This window comes from Artemia sp. Qi Xiang Cuo, chromosome 7, assembly GCF_049724085.1.
Source record: "Artemia sp. Qi Xiang Cuo chromosome 7, ASM4972408v1, whole genome shotgun sequence".
Taxonomy (NCBI): Eukaryota; Metazoa; Arthropoda; class Branchiopoda; order Anostraca; family Artemiidae; genus Artemia; species Artemia sp. Qi Xiang Cuo.
In genome coordinates, this window is record NC_142800.1 from 40,976,539 (window position 1) to 40,999,384 (window position 22,846).

Sequence of the window (22,846 nt, forward strand, 5' to 3'; positions counted from 1 at the left end):
AAAAAGACTAATTTCTGATTGTTTTTAAAATCGTGCCGGTAATCCCCTCCGTGAAACAAAAAGCCAGCAAAAGGGTATTTTCCAGCATTTTTTTTTCTGGGGGGGGGGGGCAGAGGGTCAAAAGAAATTTTTTAAAACGCATCAAAAATGTGATGTTGATATCCACTCCCTTATGATTTCTGGGTATATTTCTGGCATACGCTGTTATTATGAAAGTAAAGAATAACATTAAATCCCAAAATGAGCAGAATTTATTCCGTACAGGAGGGGGATTGCCCTTTCCTTATCCACACCTCCAGCTCAAGGTCGCAGAAACTTCGGAGTGTGCTCATTAGATCAGAAATTGAGAGTTCTAGTCCTTTTTTTCAAGTCCTAAGGGATTGGAGACCACCAGCTGCGTGGGGGTGATATTTTCGGGGGGGGGGTATTTTCGTGGTGGATTATTTTCCGCTGGGTGCATGTTCCGGGGGGGGGGGAACGCCGGGCACCGAAAAAGGACAAGAAAAGATAACAAAAAACGCTAATATCTTTAGATGCGTCAAACGAGGCATGCTCAATGCGGATAAAAATCAGAAAAGAACAGAAAAGTCTAACAATAAGAAAAAAGGAATTTCAACTAATCAAGTGAAGAAGAGAAGGCGAAAATCAGAATTGCTCGCCGATAAAACTAAAAGTAATTTAAATCTAACCTGCATAATGCTGGACTCTTATTACCTGGATGGGGTTGGAGTACCTTAAATACATCTGGGTTGCTTTTTTTGTGCGGGAGGGGGGCCAATTGTTTTTTGGATTTCTTTAAAAAAAATATTGTTTCCACTTTTCGTATCTGTTTTTGCACTATTCTTGTTGTTCCATTCTTCCTTTTTCGTTTTGCTTTCGTTTTTATTCTTTTGTTCAAGTTCAAGTTCTTTATTAATCAATAAAAAAATTTTGACAAAACTATCAAATTAATTACCCACAGTGAGAATAACTCGTGTGTGGGTTTATATACACTCAACAATAAATAACAAATGCTATCTCCAGATACTGGAATAAAAAGATTGCTCTTCAACTCTCTGTACGGTAACAACAAACAAAATCCGCAAAAAATCAAAATTACCAAATAAATAAAGTGAAATGAGGAGCATCCACCCCAGAAAGTAAATCAAATCAATAATTACTGATTAAATAATTCATTAATCTAATTTTATTATTAACCAATGAATTATTCAAATCTATAAAATTATGAAATTTATTCCAATTATATGTAATACTCTGCCTTGGTGAAAAACGGGACCTTTCATATTTTATTAAAGACTGAGGAACATCAGAACTTTCACTGGTCCAATATGCATGCAAAACCTGATTATAATCCTGAAAAAAATTATTATGCAAATAAAAACACTCAGGCAAAAGACCTTGAACGTGTTTAATCATATAAAGAACAGAATGGAATGAAGAAAAAAGATCTAGTGGAAGGATATTTAAAATTTGATACATAATTTTTATTGACGATTTACCAGGGTAAGAAAACGGGCTAGGCAGCCAATTTTTCAATAGACGCAAAGCTTTATTTTGTTGCCTCTGAAGAGGAAGAATATGAGTTTTAAAAGTATTCAAAAAAATAATGGGACAGTAATTTATATATGAATGCACTTGAGAATGATAAAGAGATTTCAAGGCAAAAAAACGGCAGAACAAATTTCAGATGATTCATCATTCCAATATTTCTTGCCAGTTTCATTCGAAGATAAATTGCATGGCTTTTAAATGATAAACTTGAATCCAGTATTATCCCGAGATATTTAATATCATCAACTCTTTCAATTTCAATCGGTAGGTCTTCAATATTAAGCATCACAATTTCCGGTGCTATTTCCCCAGTTCAAGAGAAGGTGATGAAATCTGTCTTAGTACAATTAATAGTCTGTTTTTTTCTCGAAAACCATAAGATAAGCCTCGACAGTGCTGATTCCAACCTAAGCTTCAAAGATCTAGAGTCGGGGCTGCTGACATTGCATGCCGTGTCATCGGCGAATAATATGTTAAGGCCAATATCATTGATGCTATTACTGATATCATTAACATAGAGAAGAAATAGGAGTAGACCCAAAATAGAGCCTTTTGGGACTCCGACAGACTGAGATTGAGATACTGATGAGGAAGAAGTATCACCTCCGTCTACAAACTGATTTCGGTTTTTTTAGGTATGACATTACTAAATCATTAACTGGGCCTCTTATGCCGCAGTTATCAAGTTTAGTATGCAATATTTTATGGGAAATAGTATCAAATGCCTTTTTATATCAATAAAAATTGTAGCAGGAATATCACCTTTGTCGAGGGCGTCATGAACAAACTGAGTCATTGCCATAATAGCATGTTCAGTATAGTGAGACTTCTGGAACCCAAATTGTATCGGACTAAAAAATTTTGATTTCATTAGAAAGCTGAATATACTGTTATGTAAGCACTTTTCAAACAACTTCTCAAATGTAAACAGGATCGAACTTCACCGAGAGTTTGTTGGGTTCTTCGGGTCTCCTCCCTTATACAAAGAGATAATTCTTACAGACTTGAAACAAGAAGGAAATCTTCCGGTTTTAAAACAGAGGTTGAACACATGGGAAAGCGGGCTTACAATATTTGGTGCTATGCACTTAATCAGATTAGTCAATGACCCATCGGTCCCTTCCGAAGATCCATTCTTTAAAAGGTTTGTTGCAAGTAAAAGTTCATCTGGGGTTACAGGAGTAAGAAAAATGGAGCAATTGAGAGACGGGGGTAGATATGATTGAAAGTCCTCTCCAGTTTCATTGTGCAGATGACGGGCCAGGTTGTTTCCAGCAGTTGACGCGGTTTCCTCGCCAATTTTTGCAAAGTGTATATTTAATGCATTGATAACTTCCACTTTCCCTGTAGCCAGTTTAGTTCCATCTTCAGCTATTAATTCATCAGGAAGATCATGGGTCTTAAGTTTTCCTAGGCACTTATTACTTATTTCCACTGTTTTCTTTGGGGGACCTTCTGCTTCAACAAAGGCTGTGGTGAAGTAATTGCTTTTTGTGCTGCTCTTAAAGATTTTGTTAAACATTTTTAGTACCTTCAAAATTTAGCTAATTTAACTTCATATGTATTCATTAAGTATGCCTTATATAATAGAGTTTTATTTTTTATTGATACCAGCATTCCAGGAGATATCCAAGGCTTAATCGGGTTTATACTATTTCTTCTCGATATTTTACGGAAAGGGAAAGCATTATTGAAACAACGTTTAAACTGATTCACAAAAAATTCAGCAGCATATTCAGGGTCCGAAGACTCTAAACAATAAGAAAAGTCACCTGAAGAAAGCAATACTTTAAGTTTACTTACGGGGTTTTCATTAGGCATTCTCATATTTCTATTAGTAGGCCTATTAAACTCTGTAATCAAGTGAAAGTTAGTCACACGCATCAAATGGCCTCAAAAATATTCAATAACCACGTCACTATACTTCAGTTCCAGATTCGTAAACAAATTATCAATAAAGGGAAGCAGAATCTTTCATTATTCTTCTTGGGAGTCTATAAGCTGGTAAGAGACCACCGGATAAGCAAACTGATAACAAATCAGCGCCGTCAGAAGATATTCCGTGGAAATTACCACTTGAATTATTAGAATTATATAAATCAATATTAAAGTCACCCATGAAAACTATTTTTGGATGTTTTTTCGAAGCAATAAGCACAAAATCATCAAGAAGTTCCATGAATTTTGAAGCAGGAGAACTTGGAGGCCGGTAAAAAACACAACACAAAATTTTCATACTATTTACATAAATTTTAACTGCCAAAAATTCAAACGCCATTTCAAGATATAGGTGATAATATTTGCTCACCAGATTAGACTGAATTGTTGATTTAATGGAAAAACCAAACCCTCTCTTTTTTATATTAATCCTATTCTTATAAAAAAAAGCATAATCCTGTTTATTAATAAATGCCTTTGGCTAATTATTTAAAAATGTTTCACAAGAGGCGAAGACATCTATATTATGGTGAGACATAAACAAGGATATTCGATCAACAATATTTAATAACCCATGACAGTTCAACAATGCCATTTTAAAATTAGCGTCTTTATTTAAAATTTGGGTGGGGAGTAGATATTTATTTTTTTGGGATAGAATGAACCATCATATCAAAAACATCATCATCATTGCATAAATTCTCAAATATTTTACCTAAATCAAGGGGGAGCTCCTCAAAATTACGAATTCTATTATCCATTATCTCGATGCTGGGTATACTTATTGACAAAAAGTGACTTACCAACCATACGGAGAGTTAAAGGAGACACAATTGTGACCAGAACTTCATCTGAAAGAGAAAAACATAAACAAAAAACTATAAACTTTATAACATGAAAACCTTAAATAATAAAAATCATTATTAGTGTGGCAAAAATTAAATAAACTAAATATCACATTTTTTATAACAAAAAAAAAAACAAAGTAAGAAAAAAAAAAATAAAACACATTATGATAATTTTTTGAACGGGCCTCCGAAAATAAGATAAGCATAATCCTCAAGCAATCATAACTTATCAAATAACTTAACAACCAGAGCACTAAACACAAAATAACAAAATACTCCACAAAATCATATAAATCTAAACTCAGATTACTACTATCCTACTCAGTTATTGATCAGCTCTTCCCATATTACCGAACCATTTTTTTTTTATCTCAAGCCACACGTGGGTTCCTTTATTTTTAACCCGAGAAGCAACAATCATTCCAGACTCCTTCATCTCTTTTGCTTTAGTGAGGAATCCTGTGCGTAAAGTGTTAAGTGCTGGAGGAAGGTCCGTGCAAATTCTTATTCCAGAGCCCTTAAGCTTGGATACGTTTTGCATAACTAAATACGCTTCAGCTTCATTCCTGAGCCTAATTAGCACTGGATTAACTGCTAGTTTACATGTCTGACTTTGATTATGGTGTCTAGTCGTTATACTAACAGTTTTTCCACCTAAGAGGTAACATTTGTTAATTGACAAAGATGACTCAATATTTAAGGTTTTCTTAAGTAGATCTTTCACATGAGCTTCAAGGGATTGATTTGGATTAATATCTGTAGGTAAGCCGTGTATGATCAAGTTCGAACTTCTTTCTTTTACATCAATTAGTAGCATTTGACGCTCGAGCAACGAGTTCTTCTGCTTTTGCTCTTCCTGTGACCTTTCTAATTCGGCTATTTTCCTATCTCTTTCTAAAGCCTCATTCCTTAACTCCTGTATTTCAGAAGATAAATTGTTAACTGCAGTTATTATATCTCCCTGCTTACTAAGTAGTCGGTCTAATTTTTCGTTTTGGAGCTCATTAGATGGGTTGAACCTGTCTTGGGATACGGGAATATTCATAATACAATTTGACATTATGCGAGAACAAAATTTTTTTTTTAAAACACTACTAAACGGGACTTACTTGCAAGGGGGGTGATTCACTACCCCCCGATAAATCCAAAAAATGTGTTATTGAAATAAACAACTATGTTGAATCAACTACAGTTCAGGTATCCAGTAATTGCACAATTTTAATCCTTTCATTCACTCAAATGTTTTTCAATTAGGATAGCTATCTATTTCATATTCTGGTCTTCACAGTACGGGAGCTAATATAAATGAACAAATAAATCTTAAAAACGAATTCAGCTAAAATTGAATATGTAAATCAAGCTTAAAATGAACAAAAATATCTTAATACTGTAGCATAAATGGAACCCAAAACGAACATAGACTACATAAACAATCATAGCAAACAAACATATAACAGTTACTAATATAAATGATTAAATAAATCTTAAAACGAATAAAGCTTTAATTAAATATGTGAATCAAGATTCCAACAAACAAAAATCACTACAAACAAGAATATGGGTACTGCCTCCTTCCCTAACTGTAAAAATCTAAAACCTGCTGCGTCATTGGAATTTTACTGAAAATGAATTATATTACAAATGTTTTTTTACATACTTATTACAACATTGAAAATGAAAATGAAATTACAGTAAAATTAAATTTTGAAATGATTGTGTTTTCAGCACCTGATATTATATATCAAATATTTCTTCCCGAAACCGTTCACGGCAAATTTAGTTTCACTAAAAACAAGAATTTAGCTAATGCGCCCTTCCCTGACTGTATAAATCTAAAGCCTACTGCATTATTGAAGCTTCAATCAAAGCGAATTATATTACAAATATCCTCTTTTCCAGTACTTGCAACATTGAAATGAAAATAAAAGTTACACTATTCAAATTTTAATTACTCAATTTTAATTATTATAAAAAAGAATTTTACTTTTTCAATTTTATTTTATTTAAATAGAATTAAATCTTTAGCCTCCTTATAGTATATTAAACGCTAAATGTATATTAAATGCGTTCAATATTAATTCCTTGTTCTATAATATATTACATTCAGATGCCTACTGGCACATACATTTTAGCCCAATACGCCACTACAGGTGCGGGCGGTTCTAACAGATAACAAGCTGAACATATTCGATGAAATCAGGTTCCAACCTGGGTTTTTAGCCTGTTTGTAAAATGTGTTACGACCATAACTGTTATAACGCCCTACAGTGTCCGTGATTTTTTTTTTTAATGAAATGAAGCTCAGTTTCTTTTGTTAAAAGATAAAGTCATTAGGACAGGGAAAGAAACAGTTAAAACCTTGGAAATAAATTAAGGAAAAAGGAAGAGAAATAACTAGACTTATTATTTTGCAAGATTTTTTGTAGATCCGCTTGAGGTTGCTACACTAGTTTATCTACTTTTATACCACCTTCTGTAAAGGCTCTGCTTTTGATACCTTCCAAGAAATCTGTAAAGATTTTGCTTTAGTATTTTTTTTTTTTAATCTGATCACAGCTTAATCTGATATATCTGGTCTAGGATATGCAAGATGTCGGAGGATAGGCAAGACTGTTAGTATTACATAGCGAGTAGCCACTTGGTTATTTACCCCAGAATGATTAGTTCAAAATTAGAGTGAACAGTAAGTTTTTCGTCAGCGCCGACCGGCAGAAGGCTTGGGCTTACAGAAACATTATGATTAAAAAAATTATTAAAGATTCCTGAAAGAAACAAAACTTTATAGAACATTTATTTTCACAAAAGTTTGAATTTAAGCACTTTCTGCGCTTTGTTTTAATATCCTGTTTAATAATTGACTTTGTGTTCAAAATTTGTGTCACATCATAGCCAGGTATCTGACGAATCACGTTTTAGATAAGTAACAATGGGTTTATTTAAAAAAAAAAAAAAAAAAAATATATACATCATCGATTCCCTGAAGCAATGCTTGTGCGGGAGAAATCCCTCTTAATAAATCAAAAAACCAAGAAAAAAAAAAAAAAAAAAAACATAATTAGAGCTCAACTTACCGGACCCGAAAACCAACGAACCTCCAAACAACACCCAACAAAATTATAATAATTATAATCATATTCAGCTGCAACTAAGCCCTCCTAATAAACAAAACTTAAGTGGCGTGGAATAATGCATTCAAAATATACACATCAAAACAATGGTTCTTTAGCGACTTACGAAAATCCTGCAAACCCCCAACATTCCTCAAATCCTCTGGCAAACTCTCCCAAACTAACGGAACAACATGGCGAATTGAAAACCTAGACCTAGACGTGACCATAGCTGGTCTTCGCACCAACTGAGAAGATCGTGTCAAATGATCGTGAGTAGTTGACGCAAGACTAAACATTCCTGAAAAACATGATGGTAACTCTGAAGCTAAATATTTAAACATAAACAGAGCATTATAGAATACACATAGTCCTGCTAACGGTAGAATTTTATACTCGCGGTAAAGATGCCTCACCGATACAGATATGTCAATTTGATTACCATAAAGAACTCTAATTGCCATATTCTGTGTTACGCAGAGCGGATGGAGGTGAGTTACGAAAGTTTTCGACCAAACCATAGTTCGGGATAGTTCGGGATATAAATGCCAAAAGCGGATGTTGGGTTGGCAACTCTCCAGAATTGAAAGACACCACAAACAAAAGGTTAAGAAGAAGACAATAGTGAAAGAAAATGACGAAGCGTGCGAAGACCCAAGCATTGCCCAACTGAAGGATATTTCAAGTGATGATAGCAATCCCTTGACGCTACATTTGCGAGGACTGAAGGTCGAGCCAGTGAAGGGAGGTGTCAAAGAGCCGGTTATTTGCTAACCCAAAGGTCTGCGAAGTGGGCCTTTGGGTTCTGTCGGTAATTGGTCGTCTGGGTCGCATCGCGGAGATTTCCGTTTTTTCCCGAAAACTTTTGTAAAGACGTGAGAAGCAATTCATGCAAGATCCGCATCTGTGACTGATGCAAATCCAAGCTTGCCGAGGATCTGAACAGTGGTGAATTGGCAGCTTGCTGATTAGTCAAATTTTTACCATAAAAGTCTTCACAATTTACTTAAATGTAGCTTCCTGTGATACACTTTTTCTAGGGTTTGGGTCTATGCAAACCCGTTATAAAAATCATGCCAAACATGAAACACAGAACAGAATATGACGGTACATCATTTCTTCAATTGTAAAAAAAACCACATGGAGACAATTTCGAGAAATATGACCTTCCACTCATCGCGTTTGGAGATCGGATAAATGACTGGGGAGGGAGCGGACTCTAAAAAATATAGTTCCTATTTTTTAAGTTAGGAAACATTGGCTGCAACCAAGTACATAACCGCAAGGTTTTCTTGTTCTTAGTACTTTTTTTTAATGTTTGAGAAGTTCTTATGTCCAATATATATTATATATTTGATATTGCAGAGATGACCCAGAAGTTGACAAGGTCTCGAGAGACAGATTTATAGCTTTATGGGGCCCATTGCCTGAACTATTCAGGTTTGAGGTAAGACTTCACTTTTTTGGTTTTTACTTCAGAATTGTTAATTATAAAGATACTTTCATATGATAACTGGAGCTTACATAGTGGGTGATGGTGGTCTAGCATTATTTTAAACCATACCTGTATTAAATGGTTGCTATTACGTATGCTAGGTATATATTTTCTAATGTGGTATTTTATTTCTTAATATGTTATGTCTAATATTTTGCATATGTTATGATGATATTTCGCAGGTGAAAGGATTCTCCAGGACAAGCTGTATCATGTTGAAAATGGGAGGGCATTAGATGTTAATTTTATGTAAAATCTATTTTTGTTACCTAGATGTTTTTTCATTTTTTATTTTAAATAGCGAATTTGATACGCAGGGTGGTGAAAATAGAGATAGGTAGTATTTTAGCTTGAACCAACTTGGTGTATCAATTGCTACAGTTTTTTAAGTAAAATAACGTATAACCAGTGGGACGTTTTGTTATAAAGTTGTCCAAACTTGGACATTATACTTCTATGATGGTAGACGAGTAGTCTTATTGAGTATTTTTTTGTAAATTGGGATATTTTTGTAAACTGTTGAATGATTCATACAGGAATGGAGTGTAGATTTTACTACTCTTAAAAGTAAAGATTCCCATCCGGTAGTATCCAGAGTTATGATTCTAGGCAGACTTACTATCATAGACTCTAGAATAAGAACTGAGAGGAAAACAACAAGAAAAAGAAGGATTCTAAAGACGGTTGGATATGAAGTCAGATAGTTTAGAATTTTATAGTAAATGAGATGGTTGCAATGATTTTCGGAGAATAGTAGGCAAAGTAACAAGGCATCTTAAGGAGAAAGGTTACAAAACTATCTCGGAATATTAACAAAAAACCTTTTATCCTGGTAAAATAGTCATGTTTTGTATATGATATTTCTGGGTGGTAGATTTTACGAGAATAAAAGAAAAGTAAGGGAAATAGAAAAGGCATTAAGGTATGGATTACGTTGGAAATGGAGGCTGTAGATAAGATAGCTGAGGATTTATAAGATGCAGCCACACGTCATAATATTAAGACACTGTTTTGACTTCTTATGACATTGAGAGAAGTTGTCAATCCGGACTAATCCTAGATGCCCTAGAACAGGGCATCAGTTAGTGATAAAGGGAGTTTACGTAGATGATGGGCAATCTATTCTTAAAATGTGTTAAACTGTGACCAGTGTAAGTTTGTTATCATTGTTATGGGAAGTTTTTTTTTTTTTTATTTTTTTTTTTTTTTTTTTTTTTTAATAAAATTTGTATTGAACCTAATCTAAGCTGTATGTAGAAAGTAGCGAGACAACTTTTAATAATTTGGAGCTGAAGTAAGGTTTATTTAGTAAGTGGCAGTTAGAGATGGCACTAAAAGAATAGAAAAATAATATGGTTTCAAGTTTTGCTTTTACGCTAAAATGACTTTTGAAGTATGGTAGGTATATACCTAAAAGGACTTTTGAAGTATATCCAGAAACATCGCTGAAATGACTCATTCCGTTAACTTTTGTTTCTGTGTGTAAGATTTATTTCTGGATATCAAAGAGTGCATGTCATCTTGCTTACTTTTCATGACATTAAACGCCTTAAATATAATAATAAACATTGAAATCATAAGTTTTATAAAAAATAAAGAAGTCGGAGGCTCTGTTACAGAATCAGGATTTCCAGTATTATTTCCCAAAAATGTATAAGAAATAGGAAAATTTTGCTGAGGTTGTCGAAGAGATAATATGAACTTCTATCAGCATTCAAAGTTATTTAATTTCTAAAAAGTTAAGGTATGTTCGAAGCTAAGGCATTTTACTTTGACAGAATGTAGGAAATTCGTAGAATCAAAATTGAAAAAGTCACTGAAGGAATTTTATTTCTGGAAAACCAATACAAGCTACAGTTCTTAGAAGATCAAGATATGTTTATTCGTTTTGAAAGAAAATCTACCTTGGCTAGAAAAAATGATACCTCTAGGATGTCAAGGAAATCGATGCACGAATTCAACTAAAGAAAGTTTTTGTCATCGTATAGTTCACTTTTGAATTTATAAAAGTACATGTCTGCTTACTTACTTTTCATAGCATTAAACGTCTGAAGTATGATAAATATCAAATGCGACTGTTGTAGAAAACAAATTTGGAACTTTCGTGTTTCGAATTTAGGATTTCCGGTAATATTTCTCAAAAATTTATGAGTAATAACTTGATTTTCTTAGGTTTTCGAAGAGATAATATGAAGTTTTATCAGTATTCAAAGTTATTTTATTTCTTAAAAAAAAAGTCTATCTTTGAAGCTAGAACATTTTACTTAGAAAAATGTAGGGGACTCACAAAATGGAAACTTGAAAATAAAAGAAATTTTCAGTCACAGAAGTAATTTTATTTTTCGGTAACCAATGTCAGTTCCAGTTTTTAGAAGATCAAGATCTGTATCTATGTTGAAAAAAAAGTCTATCTTATCCAGAAAGAAAGTAAGTATTTTTATAGTATTGCTCAGTTAAAATACAAGAGAAATCAAATCAACAGTTTCATAAGACAGCCCAAAAAATCGATATTTCAAAAAATCGAGATCTGTCTATCCGCATTGAAAAAAAGCAAAAAAAACTACCTTATCCAGAAAAAAAGTTAGTATTTTTATAGTATTGCTCAGTTAAAATACAAGAGAAATCAAATTAGAAATTTCATAAAACAACCCAAAAAATTGATGTTTGGCATTCGAAATAGACTTTTCTAGTATTGTGCCCAAGAAATCTGGAAGAGATACGGAATTTTGTTCTCCGGTTTGTAGAGATATAGTTTAAAGTTTTGCAGGAGTACGACAGAAAATTGTTCCGAAAAAGTTTTCTTTCCCAGCTAGGATAGTTTTGTTTTGACACTATGTGCAACCTGAGAAAAAAAATTATCTTTATTTTTTCTCTAAAAAACTGCTTGAAATTTTAAAATTCCACTGGTCCTTTTCTGCCCTGTTTCACGATTGCCATACCCGGGAAAAATTTCGAATTTGTATCTCATACCACTTCGGAGCTACAGACTGCTGATGACAAAAAGAAAAGAAAACAGCTCTGAAAGCAGTGATGCTGCTCCCAAAGAGAATTATGCTGATGAATCGAGTGTCCGGCAGACAAATGTTAATAAAGGGAAGTAATTCTTACTAGGTTTCGAGAATCCAGAGTGCAAGAATAGGTTTGACAGGAATATCTGAGTACGGAGAGGTGATATTCGGTAACTAGAAGATATACGTAGTGGGCAACTTCACTTACCCAGGATGAATAATTAGTAAGGACCATGGATGCAGTTAAAAGATAGAAGTAGAATGGCCGTGATTCAGGGTGTTTTTCAGATAAAAATTTGCTGTGAAGTATAGGAAGATAGATCTATGAATTAAGAGCAGGACATAAGATGTCCCTTGTAATGACAGAGGGTTCTAAAACATGGGCACTTCGAAAGGTTGAGGAAGATATGCTTGATGTTTTATAGAGAAGTTGTCTAAGGCAGTTTTAGTAACTGGAAGTATAGTAGTATTATATGTAAAGTCAGGAATGGTGGGCCGGTTAGCGCCTTTGGTGGAGACGAAGTTAGAAAAATGCTCGGGAATGTCCTTAAAGTCATTGATGAACTTCTCAGCTTCAGACTTTTAATGGCGGCAGAATCAAAGTTCCTAACCTTTGCGTATCTTCTTGGACATTTTTCTTCTTATACTTTTTTCAGACTTTGGGTTTTTTGTTGAATTTGTGAAAGACGGGATTGTTTAGTTCGAATTCGGAGATAGACACTGACATTTTTTTTTTTTTGCTTTTGAGAAGATATTTTTCCGTATTTTCAACCCTAATTCATTAGTATAACTTGGGGATGAGTCTGATAAATTAACTGATGGGAACTCCTGTTGTATGACTTGACACTCAATTAAAGGCTGAGGGCATAGGTTGAGTACAATTATTCAGGGACAATACTGATGGGATAATTAAATGACCATTGTTGGTGATAGGAGGAAGTAAATTATTGGATCACTAAAAAATCGAACATCCAACAAGGATGGATGCTAACTACCGCGATGCCTTGCTGGTTTATCAATCCTTGAGGAAGGAAACCATCAGATAGGTTCGACGCAGACGGAGAATCTGTAGTGCTTGATGTAGGATAGTTAAGAGTTTTGTTATTGTATCATTATTTATCAAAAGGAATAGTAAAGATATAGAAGCTCTATTAGTTGGAATGAAAATCGAGTAAATATTGCCTAGCTGCTCTTGTAGTCGTCTAGAAGAGAAGTTTAAGAATTTTAGAGATGAATATGTTATCATAGGACCGGGTTTCAATGTTAGCAAATTGAAAGTCCTCTTTAATAATTGGAGAGGATTACTTAGCTATTTCTGTTGCACTCATGGATGCGACAGTCACACCTACTGCTTCGTGCACATGTTTGCCTATAGGTATATCTATTTGTGCAACAAGAGACTTGTTTCTTGCGCACATCAGAAAACGAATGTCAGCTACTTATGGGAGTATTGTTGCAAATAATTTGCGATTTAACCCTCTAGTTCTTGCAAGGTAGTTACAAGCTATTGCTCTGGTGCACATATTGTCTGTCGCAACATTTGAAGAGTTTTTACTCGCATATACGTTAAGTAAATCAGATCGTGCTATTACTGTTTCTAAAAATATCTCCTTCACCTCTCACCTCTGACCAAAATTTGTCTGTGTCTAATCATTATAATATAACTGGTCCATACATTGCCTTCGCCAATAGTATTTTAAGTTTGAAGGATGAACTGTCACAGGAATGTAGCCATATCTCGGAGCAGTAAGATAGGGAGCCTCAGTAGAAAGTAAATGTTCATGTCGGTACCCATTGTTCTTGAAGTTTTCTTTTGTTTTGTTTCTTTTTGTATATTTATTTTTGTTGCAATCCGTCTGTATGTTGATATTTATGACGGGTTATAAATAAGTCATTGTCATTAGGCTATGCTTTAACTTAATTTTAATGTGAATTTCATCACAGGTGATTCTTATTTTAGGTTGAAGAGGATGAAGCGGATGATGAAATCTCTGCGACTTACGTAGTTCCTTGGAGTGCAGTTCGCCGTGAAAAAGGTTTCTACACACGAGATAAGCTCAAAATGTATCTAAGGTATATTATGCACTACGACAAAGATCTTGGCGTATATACAGTTGCAGTAAGTTCCTTTTTATTCATTAATAAGCTTGATTCTTTAAATTTTCTATATATATGTAACTAGAAATTACAACTGTGTTTTAAGTTGTTCTGTAAAAAAAGCTGATATCAAACACCTGCAGCAATAGTGAGTTTTAGTGTTTCGTATCCTGAAGTTTCAGGATTCTGGAGAAATTTCATTCCCTGATGTATATAGTGAATTTATTCGTTGACAAATTCTAAATACCTGGCAACCTGCCGTGCTTATATGGTGTCGGAGAAAATACAATTCATCTAGTTAAAAAGAAAAAAAATTATATATAAGTTATGATTTCTCGTAAACCGGCTTTAGGTTAATAGTTTTAGGAATCATATTCCTGGTAATCAAAATAGCCCTTACTGATAATGAAATTGTCTTGGAAACTGTCTTTTTCATCTTGGGAAAACTAGCTTAGAAAGGATTAATTTTGTCCTTAAATACTCTTGAGCATTTGTTTCAGTTTAGCTTTCAGCTGAAATCGCGGCAGGGATTATTCTGGTAAAATCTTTTGAATTCAAAGAAATTGTATTTATATATAACAAAATGTTTTGGAAGCCTGTTGAATGCAAGTGTTTAATGGTCGAGTAAAACAAAAAGCGAAGAGGGAGTAAAAAGAAAAAGCTTTTCAGAAGCACCAGTAGCAACATTTGCACATCTACTTTTGAAATGAATAAATAATAAATAGAAATAAAACAAAGAAACCTTAGAGAATAAAACATGCACAGTTCTGGGTTAGAACTATGTATTTAATTTTTTGCCCACTAGAAAGTTTTTTAAATCCTAAATTTCCGTCAGCTAGGTTGTAGTGCTAAACTAGGAAGCAGTTTTCGTGACAATGGTGCTAATCAGGCGGCTTGATGCTGCGGTGAGTTGTTAGTAGTTGTAGTATTTGGCAAATCACAAAATTAAAGAGTAGATCTTAGACCTGTCATGTATTGGCAGGAATACCCAGAATGGAGCTGCATATAATAAATATGGTATAATTGTGTGAATATTTTTCAAGAGTAAACTGTGGAATCTCATTGTACATTAAAGGATCTGACCATATTAGGGAAAAATTTACCGTTTAAGATATGTAATTAGGAGGGAGCAATATTTTTGATTGACCCTGTGTGATGGAGTTGAGTGACTATATTAACTCAACTTAGTATAACATAATATCACAATTATAATGATGCACCCCCAACGAAGAGTAGAGCTTGTAATTGCTAGGATAGCAAATAACTTAACTGATTGACATCATAAAAAGAGTAAATGAGAAGAAAATATACAAAACTAGAAAATGAAATGTTGAATAAAAGAAAGTAAAAAAAAGCTTGACAAGCAATGCAAGGATGGTGAAACCAATATGGGAAAAAAGACTAGAGAAAATGCTTATGCTTCATCATCAAAGCCCAGTAGATATTAAATAATATTTCTTTTTTTAAATTATAGCCTACTGGTTATGTCAAAATGACACGGTTTAATTGAAGTTCTTCTTAAATGTTCATGGAATCGGCTTGAAAACTGTAAAGATTATTTGTACAAAATTCTTGTTGTATTGTTGTAATTCTTGTTGGCTGTATTTTCTGTTGTTGTCAATCCCTGTTACTAGTTTTTATTAAAAAAGTCCAACACTTACCTCTGTTTTTGTCACTGTGGATCCTAAGATAAATAGGATAGGTTGGCAACTGACATTACCTAGGAGTTTTTTTGTGTGGTGTGGGGGAGCCCAATAGTGAAAAAAAAACCAAATTTACTTGTTATTCTGAATAAGAATTTTCAGAAATTTAGGATTATTTTGGGAGGGGGTGTGCCTCCCTCCCCCCTGTGTACGTTCCTGGTTAGCTAGTCAATTTTCTTTTCTTCTGCTTTCCAAGCTATGCTGCTTAAATGTATTTACTGTTTTTTGGCCTGTAGTATATATTACCAGTATGATCTATCACAGTTATTTTACGACTAAAGGCCATTTTGTCACACCCCGGTCTACCTGTGTCTATGAGACGTTTTTACGATAAATGATTAACTGTGCTAGCCATAAGATTATACTATATGCTACCCATCTACCATAGCCCCTTCAAGACTACTATTCATTGTAAAATCACTTCAAATGTGGAGTGCTTGATGTAATGAGACATGTATATCAGCCGTGTGTATATGTGTATCATGCCGAACAAGCCTCTATATATAAAGAAGGGCTTGATAACTTGTAGTCCCAGATAAGCATCGTAAAAAAAAGAAATTACACTTGAAAGCTATAAAACTGACGAAGAACTTATATATTATAAAAGGCTGGTTAACAAGCTAAGATAAAGAATTTTAAGAAAAAAGAGTTTCTGAACTTGTGAATTGTTATCAGAAGAACAAAATGGATTTTTAGTTTGGTCGAAATATATTGTGAGAAGCGGTAGAATTGGGATGACTAATATATTTGTTTTTCTGCACCCATTTTTATTTACAGCCAAACATGCTGCTTCCTGCATAGCTCAAGTATAATGGGGTTTTGTCTAGCTTCCAGTTATATCTGATTACCTTTCTTACGATTATTATCTTTTCAAATATGATCTTTATTTTTTCATCAGAGAGTCAAGGATGATGAACACAATATATGTTACGCTAGGTCGTTTTGCTCTTTATTTCAGTTTTTATTGTCTATATTTTTTTCCTTCTTGTCCTATAAACGTTGGATCTTAGAATGACTATACTTTATATCGCTCTAAGATTTCAGGAATATGGAAATTTTTGTCGGGAAAATTTCAGGAATATGGAAATTCCAGTAAGAGGGAAACTATATTGATGGATTTTTTTTTTCAGGACAACGCTATTGGGTTTTTTGACATTCAACACTACAAATTGGAGGAACATTTCCCTGCAAAAATTCCCGAGTTTTCCTCCGACCTAAACAAAAATAGAAGCGGGAAAAAAGAAACACCAACCCCGTCCAAAATGCCTTCAGCTAAACCTTTATCGAAATCTCCTACTAAGAAAATGAACAACCCTCCAGTCAAAATGAATGGTAAAACACCAAGTGGCGTACCCGATAAAACACCTGCTGATTTGAAGAAAGAGCAGATGGCGTTTGACAGTATCCCTGAAAGTGTAAGCATCCTTTTTTCTTTCTTTTTTTTCATGTATAATTATACAGTTTTTTATTCCGACCTCAAAAATCTGACATCTTGCAGTTTTTGCCGTGATGTATCATTAGTTATTAGCGTAACAAGGTTTGAGTATTAGTTTGATATGAGCATATGTTTTTTCTCAGTGTTTTCCCAACGGCACTGTTTATTAGTATATTAAATAAAATCGTAAACGAAAATGGAGATAAAATATGGAATGATAAAGATAATTCTGTAGTGTTTTATTTTGTAATAAATTATAATGTCTGTCATCATCATAAAATTCTGCTAAGTTCTGAAATTGGAAACATTCCAAGAAGTGCAGACAGAGGATGGACGATCTATTTGTAAATGGGTGTTACTGCTGATTTAGTTTTAATTCGGATCGCTGCTACTCCAAAAAGTGAAATCAGATATTTTTACACTTCTGATATAATTGCCAAAACCAGTTCCTAAGCTTGTTCTCAAAGCGATATCCAGCTGGGAAATTTATACTTAATCATACTTTTACCCTCTTGATCTACATTGCCTTACTGAGCTTCTGTTTGCTGATAAAGTGCTTAAGTTTGCTGATAAAATGCTTAAGTTTGCGGGTAAAATGTTTAAGTTTGCGGGTAAAATGCTTAAGTTTAAGGGTAAAATGCTTAAGTTTAAGGGTAAAATGCTTAAGTTTAAGGGTAAAATGCTTAAGTTTCCGGATAAAATGCTTAAGTTTGCTGATAAAATGCTTAAGTTTGCGGGTAAAATGCTTAAGTTTGCGGGTAAAATGCTTAAGTTTGCGGGTAAAATGCTTAAGTTTGCGGGTAAAATGCTTAAGTTTGAGGGTAAATTTGGAAGAATTCGCGTGCACCCCTAGTTCTGTTTTTTTCTTACAAATAACACTAGGGAAGCTTAAGGGCTGCTATTTACCCTGAAATTTAAATTTAGTCGCCGTATCATTGCTTTTGTGTACAATGCCTTTGTAGTCTCGGATCTACTTGCTCTTTTGCATTTTCACTGCTCTTTACACAGGGTGATATAGTATATATTAAGAATTTAGGACAGGGTTTTTATAAATAGCTAAGTACCCACTTCGGCTTCCTCTTTGAACTAGTAACACCATTATACCGACTTGATACGGGGTTACTAGTCCCTAGATACTATCTGTTGAAGAAATGAAATGTATCGAAAGTGAAACTCTGAAAGTACCCTTTAAATGCCCTTCGATTGGCTAGTCTTCGGTAGTGGTTGTGTACATTATGATAGGCAATATATATATATATATATATATATATATATGTATATATATATATATATATATATATATATATATATATATATATATATATATATATATATATATATATATATATATATATATATATATATATATATATATACATATATATATAAAAATTTTCTAGGTGAGGAAGCCTGTTATTTATTTACTTACTCGCTTCAAGAAATACGGAATCAACTCCATCTTTGAGGAGCTTTACCAATACATGAAAGATAGGATATTTATTGGTGAGGATGACGTAGAAGCCATCGTTAGAGGAATGTGGAGGATTGTCAAGGTGGTTGGAGTTATTGAGCCGACTCAGGAACAAGTAGAAGAATATTGCAAGGCTCAAGAGTAAGTTTAGTCTTTTGATTAATGTATCGAGAGTCACAAATAAACGTATCTTGCTATTTAAGAAATGATTCTTCCGAAAAAAAGAGGTTTATGTTGGTGTTTAAGTGCTTGTAATGCAAGGTTATTGGTAATGATTCATCTTATGATGAGTCAATTTAGTACATTTGTACTCTCATATGTATGTGTGTGTGTGTGTGTGTGTGTGTGTGTGTGTGTGTGTGTGTGTGTGTGTGTGTGTGTGTGTGTGTGTGTGTGTGTGTGTGTGTGTGTGTGTGTGTGTGTGTGTGTGTGTGTGTGTATACACAAAATGTTATTATTCACACCATATTATGGACGATCCATTTATTGGATCTTTTGGTTTTTGGAGTCTAAAATGGTAATAATTGGATCTTTTGGTTTTTGGAGTCTAAAATGGTAATAATTGGATCTTTTGGTTTTTGGAGTCTAAAATGGTAATAATTGGATCTTTTGGTTTTTGGAGTATAAAATGGTAATAATTGGATCTTTTGGTTTTTGGAGTCTAAAATGGTAATAATTGGATCTTTTGGTTTCTGGATTCTAAAATGGTAATAATTGGATCTTTTGGTTTTTGGAGTCTATAATGGCAATAATTGGATCTTTTGGTTTTTGGAGTCTAAAATGGTAATAATTGGATCTTGGTTTTTGGAGTCTAAAATGGTAATAATTGGATCTTTTGGTTTTTGCAGTCTAAAATGGTAATAATTGGATCTTTTGGTTTTTGGAGTCTAAAATGGTAATAATTGGATCTTTTGGTTTTTGAGTCTAAAATGGTAATAATTGGATCTTTTGGTTTTTGGAGTCTAAGATAGCAATAATTGGATCTTTTGGTTTTTGGAGTCTAAAATGGTAATAATTGGATCTTTTGGTTTTTGGAGTCTAAAATGGTAATAATTGGATCTTTTGGTTTTTGGAGCCTAAAATGGTAATAATTGATTCTTTTGGTTTTTGGAGTCTAAAATGGTAATAATTGGATCTTTTGGTTTTTGGAGTCTAAAATGGTAATAATTGGATCTTTTGGTTTTTGGAGTCTAAAATGGTAATAATTGGATCTTTGGGTTTTTGGAGTCTAAAATTGTAATAATTGGATCTTTTGGTTTTTGGAGCCTAAAATGGTAATAATTGGATCTTTGGGTTTTTGGAGCCTAAAATGGTAATAATTGGATCTTTTGGTTTTTGGAGTCTAAAATTGTAATAATTGGATCTTTTGGTTCTTGTAGTCTAAAATGGTAATAATTGGATCTTTTGGTTTTCGGAGCCTAAAATGGTAATAATTGATTCTTTTGGTTTTTGCAGTCTAAAATGGTAATAATTGGATCTTTTGGTTTTTGGAGTCTAAAATGGTAAGAATTGGATCTCTTGGTTTTTGGAGTCTAAAATAGTAATAATGTGGTATAAAAAATTAAGTACCACTGAGAAACTATTTTTAGGTGTGAAATGATGGTATTTCTTCTTCTTTTCTTTGTGTGTTATCTACTGACGTTGATTATCTCTTTAATTATGTATCCTTCAACATTTCCGGGAAATTTTTCAACTACTCTTTTGCTATAAGGTTAAGCAAAGCATTGTAATTGTGGTGATACGTTGGCAGTCTTCCTTCATTTTTTGAAACTTATGTATAATTTTGACGTTTCTCTGTCGCGATAGAACAGTTCAAATCTATCTTCAAAATACGATGGAAGTGTCAATATAGTTTTGGTATGACATAACAAACAATTGCAGCATCGATAATGAGTTGAAATAAAACACGCAAAATTCCATTTCAAACATGGATGAAGTTAACCTCGTTTGTTTCTCTCCAATGGGCTTGTTTTGCCAATCGTTGACTCTCTGTGTAATCATATTAGTTCCTTCCCTATAAGCCTTTTTTCTGTCTTTCAACTGCAAGTTTTATGGATTTGTACGGACTTATACAGGAAAGAGGGGTGATGCTGTGGCTTTGGGTCCGACCTCTTTTTGGTATATCTATAATTTTAATGTTTGGATCTTATTTTTTTTAAAGAATTCGTTAATTTTGGGACTGTTTGACGAACTTGACACAATCCCCCGAAAAAATCCTTCAGTACATGCCTGTAACCAAGTCTTAGATAAAATTAAATATCGAAAACAAAACTATGATTGATGATTTATAAATAAATATCTAACTTGTTAGTATAATTTTATATGGCACACTGAGGAGAAGTAACTAGAAGAAAACTAGAAGTAACCAAGAGGAAAAACATACTTTTATTCTTAGTTTTGGAACAAACAAAAGTCTAAAAATGCAACAAAATTGAAAATTATCTATTTTTGGAAAATTATCTCGTATTCTATTTTCTCCGCCTCATTTGACTTTCTCTGATTTCTCACAAAATTTAAAGCAGAAATGCATGTGAATACGTGACTTCAATATGTTTATAATTGTTGTCGTTTTTTCTATAGTTTAGTGGTTTTGGACGGGTTTTCAAGGGATTTTTTCTTTTCTAATGAAAATGAAAAAATGAAAAGAAGTTTTTTTCTCTCTTCCTCTTTTCCCCCTCCTTTCATGTTATTTCTTTTTTGTTTTAGTTTCTTTTAAATTATTATGTGTTACACAGTAACTGGTAATCTTTGATTTATATATTGATTTGTGTTGCATTTTATGTGTTTTTCCTCGTGATACTCCACGCATTGTACCTCTGTACAGTGTGGGTTAAAAATAAATAATAATAATAATAATGCGGCCTGAAAAGTGCTAGGAAAGATTTTGATAAACTTTTGTGATGTGTTAACGCAAGATATTTTCATTTCGTTGCAACTGCTCCAAATAGACTGTTGCCAACAATTTTCGCCAATATTTCAAACAACGTTACTTTTATAAAGCCAAAAAAAACCCAATGACCAAAATGAAAGCCAATAAGAAAGTTTAAATTAATTTTTCCTTGTAATGATTTTATTCGCTAGGTAACTCCCGCGCAGAAAACGCTTTTTTTTTTACCTGGTAATTGATTTTTCACCAAAATGACTTCTGTAGGCGTTCAGAATTTTAATTTCGCTATAAATTATGAAATGAACATTCGAATTTATATTTTGTGAAAGTACTACACAATTTTTTATTGGGGACAGAATAGCCAATAAATCATCTGTCAATTTTATGTCTTATATATTCTTAGTCTCTGTCTGAATTTATCTTAAAATCTGTAAAAATTCATATATCTTCTCAATGCGAAATAGTTATATTTCCTCAAGGCCGTACGCAGGATTTTTTTTTCGGAGGGGGTTTTACTCATTTTTTTTTTTGGGGGGGGGTTACACAAAAAACCTCAAAAACGCATATAAAATTTGTTTATGTTCATTTTATTACGTTTTTACGATTCAGACAAACATTTCGGGGGGGGGGGGGTTCGGCCCCCCCCCTGGATACAGCCTTGTATTTCCTCCAACCTCTTTCGGCCTAATTAAATCTAAATTTAATTTCCAACCTAATTAAATCTTTCCCTACGACATCCTCCCACCCCATTCAGGGACGACTTACTTTTCGGTTGGCCCTAGACGGTTCCCCAACAAAGACAATGTTGGGCAGTCTGTCCCCCTCTATTCGCAAAACATGTCCTAGCCATCTCAACTTTTCTCTCATTATAACTCTAGAAAAGGGATTGACCCGTATTTTTCGTATAGTTTACTGTTTGAGATACGGTCAGTCAGTTGGGTACCCAAAACTGTCCCTAGGCAATTTCTCTGGAAAACATCTTGCCAATCCTCCTTTGAAAGAACCAGACTTGACCACTTTCATCAATGTAGCTTCCAATATTCTAATTTTTGTGCGCAGACTTATCTTTCTATTCTTCCGAGCTTTTTTTCACTATGAAAAAACACTCTGAGTCTTAGCTTTTCTACCTATAACATCTTCACTGGACTCAACGTCTTTACTAATAATAATACCTAGGTAAGTGAAGCTCTCCACTTGATCGATTTTCTCGTTACCCAACATCACCTCTTCACCTTCACTTATTGCTAGTCCTACCGACTTAGTCTTCTTAACATTAATTTTCAAACCTGTTTTTGAATCCTGAACT

The 22,846-nt window shown here is 33.6% G+C and overlaps 1 protein-coding gene across 1 annotated transcript in view; it reads left to right on the forward strand.

Annotated features, from left to right (window-relative positions):
• Acf (ATP-dependent chromatin assembly factor large subunit) overlaps positions 1 to 22,846 on the forward strand; it is a 135,854-nt gene that overhangs the window by 54,445 nt on the left and 58,563 nt on the right. The window contains exons 5-8 of the mRNA XM_089092279.1: positions 8,810 to 8,891; positions 13,908 to 14,066; positions 16,878 to 17,162; positions 18,583 to 18,794. Coding sequence (XP_088948405.1) covers positions 8,810 to 8,891; positions 13,908 to 14,066; positions 16,878 to 17,162; positions 18,583 to 18,794 — 738 coding nt within the window. The remainder of the gene's footprint in view (positions 1 to 8,809; positions 8,892 to 13,907; positions 14,067 to 16,877; positions 17,163 to 18,582; positions 18,795 to 22,846) is intronic.